The sequence below is a fragment of the Pteronotus mesoamericanus genome, unplaced genomic scaffold (assembly GCF_021234165.1).
Source record: "Pteronotus mesoamericanus isolate MK-2021 breed Mesoamerican mustached bat unplaced genomic scaffold, CSHL_Meso_final contig_702, whole genome shotgun sequence".
NCBI classification, from domain to species: Eukaryota; Metazoa; Chordata; class Mammalia; order Chiroptera; family Mormoopidae; genus Pteronotus; species Pteronotus mesoamericanus.
The window spans coordinates 842,899-855,307 of record NW_026555239.1 but is presented as its reverse complement, the minus strand read 5'-3'; the positions used below and the strand labels follow the sequence as shown (position 1 = coordinate 855,307).

Below are 12,409 nucleotides of genomic sequence, written 5' to 3'. Positions count from 1 at the left end.
ACCACGAGGGGATAAACGTCTAGTTAAGTCACCTGGTCCATGGAGCAGTCACTGAGCCACCTCCCAGGATTCAGGTGCTGGGCCCCATGTGCTAGGGAGCCAGAGCACTGACACACCGGAGCCCGGCTTTATTCACAGAGGCTTTATTCGATTTGGCCAAAGTGAGGGAAGAGCAGAGAAGGATCTCTCAAAGTCGCCTTCTCCCAAGAGCAGAGGGAGAGCGTTCGTATGTGGCTGGAGAGCGGGGAAGGGCCATTCGGAGAACTAGGGACAAGCCTGTGTCTTCTGGGTCTTGGCGAGGCTTGTTCACATCGGAGCCCTGGGCCCCAAGCTGGGCTCAGCTCCCTCGGAGACGCTCCACCTCCTGTGGACCCTGCTCGGGGGCCTCCTCCTGGGGACCCTGACGTTATCCTCACCTGCTGGATGAAGAGACAGCAGTTGGACCCTTCTGACCGCCTTCCAGAGGCCGAGTGGCCTGAGCAGGAAGTGGCCGAGTGGCCTTTGCCACGGGAATGAAGGCCTCTCTCAGAATCAGGTCGTTTCCTTCCAGCTGCAGGAAGGCTCAGGCCATTCCAGCCACCAGGGGCCGCCACCGGGCGCACCGGGGAGCCCTGGCAGCCCAGTGCCCTCCTTCTGTGGTTCGCCAGCCTGTCTGATTGTCACACTTGTGCACATTCATGACCATTTATGTTCATGTTAATAACAGGATTTGGTTAAGGTGGTGAAATGGGAGGGCCCAATTAATGGGTGGGGGCTCCCTCCCTCGGGGAGAGGGAGGCCTTGAGGGGTGAAGGGAAAAGCGCAGGGCAGGGGTGCAGCTGAAGGCACAGAGAGGCCCAGAGGCCCAGGCTCAGGGGTAGGTGGTGGGAGGGGAGGGGGGGCAGGGGGGTGGGGCCGGGGGAGGCAGAGGGGGCTGAGGAAACACTTACTCGAGGATTTCATCAAGCTCCTCAACCAGAGTATTATAATTGCGGCGCACACCCTTCCAATATCTGAAGTTGTTGCCGCCATGGTACACAAAGTTATCCCAGCAGTATTCAAACACTGGCGCAAAGAGGGAAGAGAGTGGTCAGGTCTGGCCACGGCACCTCTCTCCTCATCCTCCCTGGCCTCGCCCCTCAGGACCTGGTCTCTTCCCTGAAAGGCGCCAGCACTCCTACCTCAGTTTCCCCTATTCCCCTTCCACCCACTCTCCCTGGGGAGTTCTAGGTGCCCCCCTGCCCGGTCCTATCCCTCGGACCGGCTCCCTGCCGCGGCTCCCTCTGCACTCACATTCGGGAGACATCATGGCCACCTGGGCCCCTGCCTGTTCCAGGTTTCGAAGTCCGTGCTGCTCTCTGTGGTCATACATGTAGAGGCGGGAGGCAAAGATGTTCAGGCGCACTTTTTTGTGCTTCCTCAGGAACTTGACCACTTTCATTGCACAGTAGAAGCAGGGGCTCCAGGAAAGGTACCAGGTCACTTGGTAATCCACACGAGGAGACAGATTTTGGACACGGAACCAATTCAGGAAGCAGAGTTCTGCGTGGACAGAGTCCTACAGATAGACGGACAGTGGATGGGAGGGCTGGCGTGCGGGGGACGTCGCCCAGGGGAGGGCGGGCGCTGGCTGCAGGCTGCGGGGTGAGCCCTGCGTCTGCAGAGGCTGAACCCTCTCCAGGGAGCCCTGGGCCCAGGCTCAGAGCAGGCAGGGGCCAGCGGGGTGGGTGTGGGTTCCCCCCGGGGCTCACACATGTGGGCCTGGAGGGGTCAGAGGAGGGGCTGGGACAGGGCCCAGCCAGCAGAGCGCCCCCGCGGGCCACGTAAGGCGCTGGGCCCAGCAGACCCCGAGCCTCTAGGAGGCCCTTCCCTCCAAGGCTGCAGAGGCCCTGGAGGGGGACAGACTGCCTGCCCGCAGAGGCTCTGAGTGAGGCCCGCGGCTGCGTCCAGTGCCACAGTGCACCGGGGCTCGGGGGCCAGGCAGGAACAGGGAAGCCTGAAACTGAGGCCGATGTGGTGGGCGGAGCCTCTGGCATTTTACATTTATAATTTTCCCACATCTGTCCCTTTAATGGCAGTGTCAAGGATCTTGTACCTGATTTTGAAAGACCCCCATGTGGCAAGACTCAGCATCATTGCCCTGGATTTTTTCCACCTCGAAACACAGGTAGGTGGAGTTCCGCCCGGGGGCATTCAGCAGGTTGGGGAAGTGGAAGTTGTAGGTCCCGGGAAGTAACCTGTCCGTCGGGATGCGGGGGCAGGAGAGAACACAGAAAACGCAGTCACTGGAGTTTCCCCCCTCCCGCTTCTTCTGAACTTGGCCTCCTGACCCCCTGGACTCTGCATCTCCCCTCAACCCTTTCTCCCCGGCATGTCTCCCAGGAAGGAAGACAGAGGTCTGCGGGGACAACAAGGACCGGTGTCCTTTCCCATGGGATCCACATCTAACAGCACACACCCACCCCCACCCTGGCTTCCTGCTCTCCCATCCCCAACACCTTTGAACATAGGAATGAGTAATAAAACTTTCTCTGTTACCATAGGCAGTCATCTAGCAATTCATAAGAAAGCCAGCAATGGGAATTAGACATTGAGCTTAATAAACTGGGGAGCAAAAGCCTGCCTGCTTGGCTAGGAAGCTATAGCTTTACAGACTCATTCTCACACTCCAGACACTGGCACCGAGGACACTGAATCCTAGGGGCACAGGAACTCTCCCCAGGAGCAGGGGGCGGGCGCTTGACCACAGAGGCCTCTCTGTGTAACTAGGGCGTGGACCATCAGAAGTCCAGGAAGTTGATTGGTTATTTTGAAAAAGCTCCTGGCCCTTGCCAAGATGACATAACCCCGGAGGAAGAAGGGCGCTCTGTCTCTCTCTGGCTTGGTGACCTGCACGCACCCTGTTTGTCTGTGTGCTCTCTGCATGGGACATAGCAATTCCAGGGCTACAGCAGCTGCATGGGCACCGAATGACTCAGCGTTAATGTGAAACAGAAACTCTCAACACTGGCCTTTGTTTTGGTCTGGCTGAAGACACGGTTGAACTGTTTCCATGGAGAGACGAATGGAGACTAGACATCGGAAACCCAGGTAGACTTCTACCAGAATTAACCTTCCCCACCACAATCTCCGGGTGTAGGTCCGTGAAATGCTTTTCTCATGATTCTGCGGCAGAGCCTGAACTCCACCAGCAACACCTCCACCCCCAAATAATAGCTGTTAAAATTCAGGTACATGCATGCCTAGGTTTCCTCCTATGCATGTTTTCTTTACTCAAGCTAACAAATAAATTCACAGGCTCTAGCCACTGCTCTAAGAGCTCTGTGTATCTGAACTCCCCTTCTCCCACAAATTCCTGGAGAGTCACTCCAGGTTACAGAAGAAGCAGGCACAGAGAAGGAGGGGCCTGCTCAAGTCACAGGGCTGGTAAGTGACAGAGCCGGTCCTCTGCCCGGGCAAAGCCCTGTCCAGCAATTACAGGATGTGAATGACAGCGTGTGCCTTGCTGGGCGCGGCGCTCCCTCTACCCAGCTGTGAGCGGTGAGCGCGTCTCCAGACGACCCCGGTGTTGCTCTCCACTCCCAGCTGGTGGCGGCTACATGTGCAAACGCCGAGGGTGTGGACGCGTCTGGGAACAGAGTGGCTCTACTCTTCTGCTCACAGGGGAGACCTCTTGGAAGAGAAGATTTCTCTTCTTGCCCGCAGAGTTACTCTCACACTGTGTGTTCAGTGGGGTCAATAGTATAGAAAATAGATCAAGGCGCTTCAGACTAAATTTACTGCCTGCTTCACCAAGTCTAATGGTTAAGAGTGTGCGAAATGATTCCAGGAAAGACTGTCCCCAGGGGGAGGGAGGGGACGGTTCGGCCTCGCGGACTCGCGGACTGAGAAGTGGACCAGGAGGACAAGAACGCTGGGGCGTTGTGGGAGGGGCCGTTGGGAAGCAAGAGTGGGGGCATCCCCAGAACAGGGCAGAGACCCCCGATGGCGTGGGAGCTGCAGAGGAGGAGCCCAGAGGGAAGACAAGCCAGGCTGAGGGCGGGGAGGACCAGGCTGGGGACACACCCCTCAGGGTCCACCTGTCGAAAGGGGCTACAGAGAGGGACAGAGTGGCAGCAGTACCTGGGCCAGGGCTCCATGATGTCGTCCTCTTGCCGGGTATGTCTCTTTCTTGGCGTTTGTCTCCAGCTGCGAGCACTGCCTTTCTGCTCTGAGGGCCCCTGCTTTAGGAAAGTCCCTGGTCTGAGGACTGGCAGCCTCCTCAGCTGAGGCCCCGCTTCCTTCCTCTGGGGCTGCAGGGTGAGAGGACCCTGGGCTGGGGGCCTCCTCAGCCTCTGACCCACCTTCTCTCCTTCCTGCGCCCTCCCTCCTGGCAGAGCTCCTTCTGGCAGGAGACAGGCCCCTCTGGGCGGCGGGACCCCTGTTACTGCAAAGGGAAAGGGAAAGTGAAGATGGCAGCTGGGGCGATGGGACAGGCCCTGCTGCAGAGAGCAGGTTGGAGGCCCCGCCCCCTCGGGAGGGGCAGGCTGTACCCCGTCCACACCCCCGCCCCGCCCCACCCTGTGTCCAGTGCCTGCTCCCCACCTGTCTGTGGAATGAGGGGGTGGTGGGAAAGTGTGGACCTTGCATCGGGGACAGATGTGCTCAGAGTTTCTCCTTCTGTGCTGGGTCTTCTGCATAGGTCCCCTCAGCCGGCACACGGTCGGGGGGACAAGGGCTACAAGCTCCAGGTCCTCTTGCTCAGGGAGGGTTTTTACACATGTCGGTTAGTAATGCATTGTCAGTCACATGGCAAAAGCTTTCTTTCATTGTGTGGCCAGGCTCTCAGGTTATACTCTTTCCACCTACAGATGTTTTATTATTTTTAATGGTTTTCCTTTTTCATTAATTTGTTTTTGAGAGACAGAGAGAAAGAGAGACAGAGAGAGAAAGACAGAGAGAGAGAGGGCAGGGAATAAAAAACGCGTAGACTTGCTGTTCCCTTATTTATACACTCTGGTTGCTTCTTCTACATGGCCTGACTGGGGTCGACGCCGCCTCCTTGGTGCCTCAGGACGACGCTTAATCAACTGAGCTACCTTGTCAGGGCCAAAAGTTTTAATATTTGATGTTGTGAAATGTATTTGTTTTTTCATGTCTGAATTATATGACATAGCCATAAAACTGTAAATTTTGCATTAGATTGCCAGCACAGAAACACTTCATGCATTTCCTTCCATGTCATTTGGTCTTACAGGTGTGTACTGCCACAAACTCGAAGAACATGTCTCTGTGTGTCTGCGTGTGGAGACTGTCTCTGAACCCCGTCATCTGCTCCACGGCCTCATTTGTCTACGCCTGGGCTGCGACCACGCTGCTCCGCTCTGTCTTTAGAGTAGGTGCTAATATCCGGTACGCAGATCCACCTTATCTTCTCATCCTTTGTAGTTGTACTGGCCCTTTACAGATCAACGTGAATTTAGGGACAAACTTTTTCATGGTCCATGAGAAACCCTATTATCAGTGTGTAGACCAACTGTGGCAGGTATAGACATCTGTGTGGCACTGAGACTCTCCATCCATGAACAGGGTATACCCCTCAATGTCTATAGCCCTTCTTCTACGTTCTCAGTGAGTCTGCGCTCAGGTTAAAGGAAACTGGAAAGAAAGAGAGGCGTCCGTGAGGACGAAGAGGAGGACAGTGAGCGTGGGGAGGAAGGGACGGGGTCAAACAGGAGGATAAGCCACTCTGGGCCTATGAAGAGAAGCAGAGACGCCTGGAGACAGGAAGAATGGGGGAGAGAGGGGAGCAATGGAAGGTGTGAATCTGACTATGTTGTCTCCCTATGGCCTTGGGAAAAGGGAAAGGACTTTGCCTCAGGGCAGTAGGTACTGAGTGGTCACTCCCTGCTCTGAGAACGGGTGAGGTCTAGAGGAGCCTGGATACGCAAGGGGCTTGGCCCGGGACCACAAGGCAGAGGCTGACTTAAGGTAAGTGACTGGAGGCCCTATGAATTCGCCCCCTCACTTAGGCGTGGCGTCATCCCCTCTAAGATGCACGGCCTCCCTGGCACAGCTGCAGCAGGGCAGGGAGAGACACAGGAATGAGCGCATCGGCCTAGAGGACACGCTGGGACTCCTAGGGAAAGGTCAGGCAAGACACCGGGTCAGGACACAGGAGGAGCTCCCAGGGGTCAGAGGAGGAGCCCCCAGAGGGGAGGAGGGAGGTCCCCCTCAGGGAAGCCCGGAGGCAAGGCTCAGGGGCAGGACTGGCTCTGACCCGGGTCCCAGCCGTGGCCACCTGCTGAGGCCGCCAGGGCCTGTCAGCACGTCCTCCCAGCGCCTGGCTGCGTGTGGTGTGAGCGCAACCTGTCGCAGGACCGAGGGATCACCTGTACGTTGAGGGAGTATTTGTACATCGAGACCTCCCCCCTTGCAGGAACAACCTCACTCCTGGCGGGGGATTTGCCCTCTCAGACCTTGTCCTAGATGCACGACATTTAACTGCCAGGACAGCCCCCAAGGCCGGTTGCTATCACTCCCCATGCGGTGCAGGGGAGGACCCCGAGCGAGCGCCAGTCCTGCTCCGTCTGCAGCGCCCTCAGCGGCTCCCAGAAAACGCCCTGGAACCTGGGTCCTACTGCTGTCTCATCAGCCACCCCTCGTGGCAGGTCCCTGCTGCTGTCCATCGCAAGGAGGCAGAGGCCGGCGCGTTCTGGGCTTGGCCCTGTCCTCCTTCTGCCCCCGTGGAATGAGGCCTGCTGTCTGGAGGGGGTGGCCATCTGAGGCTCGGGGAGACCGGCGGGGGAAGACAAGCCCTAGAGCTGAGCGGGGCACGGGGCGCGGGGCCCGGGGCCCGGTGCCCGAGAGCAGCGCTGAGCCCCTGAGCCAGCCCCTCGCCCTCCCACTCTTCCCGCCGGTCTGCTCGCGTGAAACGGGCTGACTCTCAGCCCCTCCAGGCAGCTTCTGTCCCGGCAGCCGCAGCCCCCCTCTCACACCCACCTCTATCTCGTGTCCTGTCCTTAGGCCCCTTCTTGTCCCTGTCCTCCCACCATGGCCCTCTGCCCTGCTCCGCCCCTCCCCTGCCTCTCCTCTCCTCTCCTTTGCTCCATCTCCCCAGGTCACTTGGTCTGTCAGTTCTTCCCTCTGCTTGCTTGTCCTCCCTGACTTAGCCCCTTCCGCCTTTGGCCACGGCCATCGTGACTGTCCTCATTCTCTGCCCCTGCCTTGTCTCACACTCACTGATTCAGCCCCGGCCCCTTCCAGTCACTGTGTGAGGCTGTGACACAGCTTGGGCCCCACGTGTGTGCAGAAGTGAGGGAGGAGAGACCCGGGAGCCTTCGCAGCCTGCACGCCCCGCGCAGGACGCCCAGCTGCCGGGGGCCCGCGCGGCATGCTTCAGGCCGCACAGAGACGCGGCAGGACAGACGGCTGGGGCCTCGGTGGGTCCTGCTTGGGCCTGGGGACTGGAAGGGCAGAGCTGAACCTCTGGCAGGGAAGCCCCTGTCTCGAGCTTCCCCCCAGGTCAGTGGAATTAACAATGGCCTGCGAACCAGAGGGACTCTCAGCCACCATCTAACCTCCCGTTTGATTTTTTCTTCCCTACAGTTACACTGCAACTTTAACTTCTCGTGTTGCGTGGGCTGTCGTTTCAAAAACAGCGCTGCTCTCGGGATGATAGTTTCTCAGTGAGTTTAGGTTTTTTAATTCCACTTTTCAGTCTAATAAACATTACTGATTTTTTCCTGTCAAATGGGAATTACTGTTACCCCTTCCCTCTCATGAAGGTACCTACAAAAGTGAAAGGCTTTTTCCCATTTACAAGTGTTTATTGAACTCTTTGGACTTCGTGATACATGTACAGAGGAAAAAAGTTTTGTGAAAAATGCTTAATCTTTCATTTCATTGCTTTCTATTTAAAGTCAATGAAAATAATTATTTTCTTAAAAATCAAAAATGATCCTAATAGTATTGAGTAAAATCTTACTGGTGTATGTTTGGAACATATCAGAGATTTTAAATAAAAATGAATCAATCAGATATTTGTAAAACAAATTTATTATGAGGTCTTATCCTTTTGCTGGTTTCTTTGAATCAATTTGGAGATGGTGGCAATTGGTGAGTTTTCATTTCTTCAAGATATTTTATTCTTCGTTCTTTAGAAGGCTCCTGGCCTGTTTAGAAAGATTGAACTCCATCCTCAGTTTCCCTGAATCCAGACGGAGAGCACAGGGCGAAGGGCGGCGGAGAGGGCCGCAGGGGGAAAGAGGAGCAGAGAAACGGTCTGGGGCAGCTACAAGGATGGAGAAGGAAGGAGGGGCACAGGAGGAGGGAAAGCAGAGGGACCTTGTGAGAAGGGAAGGGAGGGACAGAGCTGTGTCCCAGGAGGCAGCAGGGAACCCAGGGGAGGCCTGAGCAGAGGGGGAGAAAGGCCCCGGGGAGCCGGTGAGGAGTGGGGAGAGCGGGGAGGGGCACCTCACCTGGAGGATGTGCTCCAGCCTTGTTGATAGTAGTTGACTGTTTTCTTTCAGGTTATCCCAGGGCTTGAATGGCTTTGTTTTGTGGTCCACGAAGGTCTCCCAGCAGTACTCAAAGTCTGAGAGGACGCAGGGGAGATGAGGGTGAGCTTCAGCCCTGGGGAGCAGCGTGGGTCCTAGGGTCTCTGACTCCCGGGACACACCCTCCCCATTGTCACTTCACGGCTTCCTTTCATTTTCCTCCCAGGGACTTAATTATCACTTAAATTTGTGTTAGCTGGAGTGAAAGGCAGCCCAATGCTCCCTTTTCCTGGAAGCCCCCTTCTTTCCTGCATCCTACCTTCCCCGGCCCTGGACCACCTCTCTTCCCTGGACTCTCTCATCCAGGAGACTTCCCAGTCCCCTTCAGATGCAACACACCTCTGCAGTCAGCTACCTGACGTTCGTCTTCCTCCTTGGGGGCTCTAGATCCTTTCTGCCTGGTCCTAGTCCCTCCCAGAACCCTGCCCCCTTCCTCTGCTCTCACCCTGTAGAGACATGATGGTGAGTTGGACCTTTTTGGCAAGATTACAAAGCCCCTGCTGGTCCTCGGCCTTATCGGAGTGGTACAGGCGGGGGGTGAAGATCCTCAGCTTCAGGTAGCCGTGTCTGCTCAGGAACTCAAGCACGCGCGCCGCGCATTCCCAACAGGGGCTCCAGGACATGTACCAGGTGACGCGGTATATCTCGTCAGGGCCCAGGTTCTGCTCCGAGAACGCCTTCTGCTTCTTGAACCATTTCAGGAAGCAGAGTTCTGCGTGGACTCTCTTCCTGGGATAGAACTGGCAGAGAAAGACCAGGAGAGGGGACCCTCTTGGCTGGCACAGCAAGCCTGTGGCAAGGCTGAGTGGGAAGGGACGAGGGCACAAGGGGCCATAGTCTCATGGGCACGTTAGTGATCAGTTTATCCCTTTCTAAACTTCTCCCTCCCCCCTCTGTGTTTATGTAGTCTTCCCTGCCCACATGCATCCATCAACTCCACCATCCGTTCTCCCCTTCACACATCCTACAAGCGTGCTGAGCGCCTGCTCCTGGCCAGGCCCCTGCGGGCCAGGCTGGGTCCCTGGGTGCTGTCCGCTGAGGATGGCCACAGAGCTATGCCGTGCCCAGGGGAGTCACTGTCCGCACACGTCTACCGAGCTCGTGAATGTGGCTCACCTGCCTTGAGATGTGAGGCAAGTGAGAAATACACACCTTATCTCAATGTCTTAGTAGGAAAAAATAATGCAGACTATCTCATGAAGGACTTTTGCATTAATTATATATATTTAAATAATATCTTAGCTATATTATGAAGTATAGTGTCAACATGAAATCCATCAGTTTCTCATAAAGTTTGAACCCTGAGTACTAGAAAAGGTTAAATACCATGAGTGACCCCCATAGGCGTCTCCTGGCTGGTCCCGATACAGGGACAGCGCCCATCCCACAGGGAGTTCCTCCCCAAATAGGTTCTGAAGGGTGCGGCCTGGTGGAGGTGGGAGGGCTGGCGTGCGGGGGACGTCGCCCAGGGGAGGGCGGGCGCTGGCTGCAGGCTGCGGGGTGAGCCCTGCGTGTGCAGAGGCTGAACCCTCTCCAGGGAGCCCTGGGCCCAGGCTCAGAGCAGGCAGGGGCCAGCGGGGTGGGTGTGGGTTCCCCCCCGGGGCTCACACATGTGGGCCTGGAGGGGTCAGAGGAGGGGCTGGGACAGGGCCCAGCCAGCAGAGCGCCCCCGCGGGCCACGTAAGGCGCTGGGCCCAGCAGACCCCGAGCCTCTAGGAGGCCCTTCCCCCCAAGGCTGCAGAGGCCCTGGAGGGGGACAGACTGCCCGCCCGCAGAGGCTCTGAGTGAGGCCCGCGGCTGCGTCCAGTGCCACAGTGCACCGGGGCTCGGGGCTCGGGGGCCAGGCAGGGACAGGGAGGCCTGAAACTGAGGCCGATGTGGTGGGCGGAGCCTCTGGCCTTTTACACATTATCATTTTTCCACCCCCCTCCCTGGCTTCGCTGCTGTCTTTGATGACAGTATTGTGGGTCCTGTACCTGGTTTTCAAAGACTCCACTCTCCAAAAGTGTAGGAGAGTCATGGGGGAATTTTTCCACTTTGTAGCAGAGGTAGCAGCCTTTTACATATTTGGGGGTGGGATAGTTTGTAAAGTGAAAGTTGAAATAATGAGGATATAACTTCTCCATTGGGTTCCTGGGGACAAGACAGAAAACAGAAAATGCAGAGTGTTTCCTGGGGTTTCTCCCATCTGGTTTCTCCAAAACAGGGGCCCCTGTACCCGCTGTGTGCTTTGCCTCCCCCCATGCCTTCTACGCAGCATTTCCTGCTTCCTTCCAGGCAGTAAGACAGGGGAGAGGAAGTGGAGGGTGCATGCAGGGACAGCAGGGACCAGTGTCCTCTCCCATAGGGCCCCTAGTCTGCCTCTTCCAACAGCACACACCCACCCCCACCCTACCGCAGGTTCCTGCCCACCCCCGCCCCAACCCATCGGAAAAAAATGAGTAAGAAAACCCCTTCAACCCCCAAATGACAGTCTTGAATATTGAGGTTCAAATCATGCCTGATTTTTCACTTATGTTTGCTTGTTTTTTAAAATATCAGGTTAACACCTAAATTTTTGGGCTCTGGCTAGTGTTCTAAGAGCTCCATGTATCTGAACTCTACTCCCCGCCCCCAAATCTAGAGGAGGTTACAGAGGAGGAAGCAGGCACAGAGGAGGGGCCTGCTCAAGTCACAGGGCTGGTAAGTGACAGAGCCGGTCCTCTGCCCGGGCAAAGCCCTGTCCAGCAATTACAGGATGTGAATGACAGCGTGTGCCTTGCTGGGCGCGGCGCTCCCTCTACCCAGCTGTGAGCGGTGAGCGCGTCTCCAGACGACCCCGGTGTTGCTCTCCACTCCCAGCTGGTGGCGGCTACATGTGCAAACGCCGAGGGTGTGGACGCGTCTGGGAACAGAGTGGCTCTACTCTTCTGCTCACAGGGGAGACCTCTTGGAAGAGAAGATTTCTCTTCTTGCCCGCAGAGTTACTCTCACACTGTGTGTTCAGTGGGGTCAATAGTATAGAAAATAGATCAAGGCGCTTCAGACTAAATTTACTGCCTGCTTCACCAAGTCTAATGGTTAAGAGTGTGCGAAATGATTCCAGGAAAGACTGTCCCCAGGGGGAGGGAGGGGACGGTTCGGCCTCGCGGACTCGCGGACTGAGAAGTGGACCAGGAGGACAAGAACGCTGGGGCGTTGTGGGAGGGGCCGTTGGGAAGCAAGAGTGGGGGCATCCCCAGAACAGGGCAGAGACCCCCGATGGCGTGGGAGCTGCAGAGGAGGAGCCCAGAGGGAAGACAAGCCAGGCTGAGGGCGGGGAGGACCAGGCTGGGGACACACCCCTCAGGGTCCACCTGTCGAAAGGGGCTACAGAGAGGGACAGAGTGGCAGCAGTACCTGGGCCAGGGCTTCCAAGTGTGTCTCCATCTTGACATTGTCTCCAGCTGCGAGCACTGCCTTTCTGCTCTGAGGGCCCCTGCTTTAGGAAAGTCCCTGGTCTGAGGACTGGCAGCCTCCTCAGCTGAGGCCCCGCTTCCTTCCTCTGGGGCTGCAGGGTGGGAGGACCCTGGGCTGGGGGCCTCCTCAGCCTCTGACCCACCTTCTCTCCTTCCTGCGCCCTCCCTCCTGGCAGAGCTCCTTCTGGCAGGAGACAGGCCCCTCTGGGCGGCGGGACCCCTGTTACTGCAAAGGGAAAGGGAAAGTGAAGATGGCAGCTGGGGCGATGGGACAGGCCCTGCTGCAGAGAGCAGGTTGGAGGCCCCGCCCCCTCGGGAGGGGCAGGCTGTACCCCGTCCACACCCCCGCCCCGCCCCACCCTGTGTCCAGTGCCTGCTCCCCACCTGCCTGTGGAATGAGGGGGTGGTGGGAAAGTGTGGACCTTGCATCGGGGACAGATGTGCTCGGAGTTTCTC

The 12,409-nt window shown here is 57.1% G+C and overlaps 1 protein-coding gene across 1 annotated transcript; it reads right to left on the bottom strand.

Annotated features, from left to right (window-relative positions):
- Window positions 1-235: 235 nt before the first annotated feature.
- On the bottom strand, window positions 236-12,203 carry LOC129077906 (DNA dC->dU-editing enzyme APOBEC3-like). The gene is made up of 11 exons (XM_054582514.1): window positions 12,097-12,203; window positions 11,895-11,973; window positions 10,493-10,649; window positions 8,962-9,256; window positions 8,439-8,554; window positions 4,323-4,460; window positions 4,102-4,199; window positions 2,075-2,216; window positions 1,273-1,537; window positions 930-1,044; window positions 236-419 (listed from the first exon to the last, which is right to left on the bottom strand). Exons 2-11 carry the CDS (start codon window positions 11,930-11,932, stop codon window positions 413-415), a joined length of 1,371 nt encoding a protein of 456 aa, XP_054438489.1. The 5' UTR covers window positions 11,933-11,973; window positions 12,097-12,203; the 3' UTR covers window positions 236-412.
- Window positions 12,204-12,409: the final 206 nt, after the last annotated feature.